The sequence below is a fragment of the Condylura cristata genome, unplaced genomic scaffold (assembly GCF_000260355.1).
Source record: "Condylura cristata isolate star-nosed mole 26May11 unplaced genomic scaffold, ConCri1.0 scaffold00029, whole genome shotgun sequence".
Classification (NCBI taxonomy): Eukaryota; Metazoa; Chordata; class Mammalia; order Eulipotyphla; family Talpidae; genus Condylura; species Condylura cristata.
Window position 1 is genome coordinate 100968 of NW_004567130.1, and position 2479 is coordinate 103446.

A 2479-nucleotide genomic window follows, 5' to 3' on the forward strand; every position below is an offset into this window, starting at 1 on the left:
TCGGGAGCATGTTTCTCCTGTGGCCAGGCTGGTCACAGGAAAAACCAGTGTCCTAACACAAGGGTCGAAGTGGAGAAAAAAACAGGGCTCTGTCCTCGTTGCAAAAAGGGCAATCATTGGTCCAGTGTATGCCAGTCAATACGGGACAAGGAAGGAAATTATTTAGGTCCCAACCCTACGGTGTCAAAAAACGGGAAGACGGGCCGACCCCAGGGCCCAAGACAAATGTACGGGGTGGTCCAACAGGTGCCGCGAACATGGCACCCACAGACCCCAGGGGGGGGAGAACAAATACGAAGGGCCATGGCAGGAAGTGCAGGATTGGACATCTGTGCCACCACCAGATTGGTCTTAACTCCTGAAGTGGGAGTACAAGCTATAGAGTCGGATTGGGACGGGATCATACCAAAAGATGCAGTGGGATTATTGTTGGGAAGAAGCTCCACTACCCTGCGGGGTCTCGTTGTCCATCCTGGAGTCATAGATTCTGACTTCACTGGTAAAGATACTGATATCTTCCCCTAAGGGTATTACAGTCATTTCCCCAGGGGACCGCATTGCTCAAATGCTCATTTTACCAAGAGCACATTTGGCCTGGAAGAGCAACGGGATGCACAGAGGGAATGCGGGATTTGGTTCCACTGGGGACCCTTTGGCCTGCTTTACAGTGGGCCTTGGGGATCGACCCCTATTAAAACTTACCATACGAGGAATGGAGTTCCAAGGATTGTTAGACACAGGGGCTGATAAGAGCATCATTGCCTCCATAGATTGGCCAAAGGGTTGGCTGCTTATCAAGGCCAATCAAACACTCCGAGGACTGGGCATAGCCTCCAGTCCCAATCAGAGCGCAGCGTCCCTACAGTGGAAGGACAGGGAAGGTCATTCAGGAGTTTTCCAGTCATATATTTGTGAGGTGCCCATTTCTTTATGGGGCCAAGATGTTCTACAACAGATGAAGGTCAAGTTAACTACTGATGAGATATATCAGGGGTCCCTCGTTAAAGGAATGATGAAAAAGATGGGATACCTAGATGGGTGTGGACTGGGTAAGTCCCAGCAAGGCCTCCTTCAGCCTCTGCCAATGCCAGCTCCAAAAAATGACCACAAAGGTCTGGGTTTTTCCTAGGGGCCATTGTGGATCATACAATTCCTATATCTTGGAAAGATGATGTACCTCGCTGGATTCCACAGTGGCCCTTAACAAAAGAAAAATTGGAGGCTGTTCATATCCTAGTAAAGGAGCAAGTTAATGCAGGACACCTGCAATGTTCCACCTCTCCTTGGAACACGCCCATATTTGTCATTAAGAAAAAATATGGAAAGTGGAGACTGTTGCAGGATCTAAGAGCTGTTAATCGTCAGATGTTCACAATGGGCCCTATTCAGTGCAGCCTGCCTTTAGTGTCAGCCCTACCCAGCGGTTGGCCTACTGTCATTGTGGATGTAAAGGATTGTTTTTTCTCCATACCATTACATAAGGGGGATTGCTGTAGGTTTGCCTTCACACTACCAGCTATCAATCACTCTCAAACTGATCAAAGATTTGAATGGACAGTACTGCCACAAGGCATGACAAATAGCCCAACATTATGTCAAATGTATGTGGACAAAGCCTTGTCCACTACTAGAAAAAATATCCAAATTTAAAAATCTACCACTATATGGATGATATTCTTTTATGCCATTCTAATAAAAACATGTTGGATGAGGCCTTGACCTTCATGGTCAAGGCCCTACAACTCTGGGGACTAAATATAGCCCCTGACAAAATGCAGACAGGGTATGTACAGGAATACCTGGGCACACGGCTGGCTGCTACCACAGTTCAACCTTTAAAAATCTCCCTTCGGGTAGATCATCTACAGACCTTGAACAATTTCAAAAATTACTGGGAGACATAAATTGGATCAGACCCTATCTAAAATTCTCCACTGGAGAACTAAAACCTTTGTTTGATATCCTCAAAGGAGACCCAGATTTAAACTCTAAAAGTAGTCTGACTCCCGAAGCCCGACGTGCCATTGCTCTTATACAACAGCACTTACAATCGTGTCAGACAGATCATTGTGATCCTTCCCAGCCGTTACAACTTATCATTCTCCTGGAAGGCCACAGTCCTTCTGGGGTCATTTGGCAGGGGGCCCCATTACAGAGCATCCATTTAGCTAGTTCTCCGTCAGAAATGCTACAACCCTATCCGGCTGCGGTGTCTCAATTTATTCTAAAGGGCATAGAGACCTGTATTGTCACTTTTGGCGTTCATCCCGATGTGATTATCACCCCTTATACCAGCGAGCAATTATGCTGGCTTGTCAATAATGATTCCTTTTGGGCCATTGTATATTGTACCACAGACGCCATTTTTGATAACCACTATCCAAAACACCTCTGGATTCAATTCTGTAAAAACAATTCAGTCATCGGGACTTCCGGAAGATGGCGGCAGAGTAAAGACGCCGAGATCACCGCGTCCAAG

The 2479-nt window shown here is 46.6% G+C and overlaps 1 protein-coding gene across 1 annotated transcript in view; it reads left to right on the forward strand.

Annotated features, from left to right (window-relative positions):
- The first annotated feature begins 712 nt into the window (after nucleotides 1-712).
- The window catches only part of LOC105854198 (endogenous retrovirus group K member 11 Pol protein-like), a 9938-nt gene continuing 8171 nt past the window's right edge, over nucleotides 713-2479 (forward strand). Inside the window, 4 exon segments of the mRNA XM_012730820.1 lie at nucleotides 713-1049; nucleotides 1130-1630; nucleotides 1633-1875; nucleotides 1878-2341. Coding sequence (XP_012586274.1) covers nucleotides 713-1049; nucleotides 1130-1630; nucleotides 1633-1875; nucleotides 1878-2341 — 1545 coding nt within the window.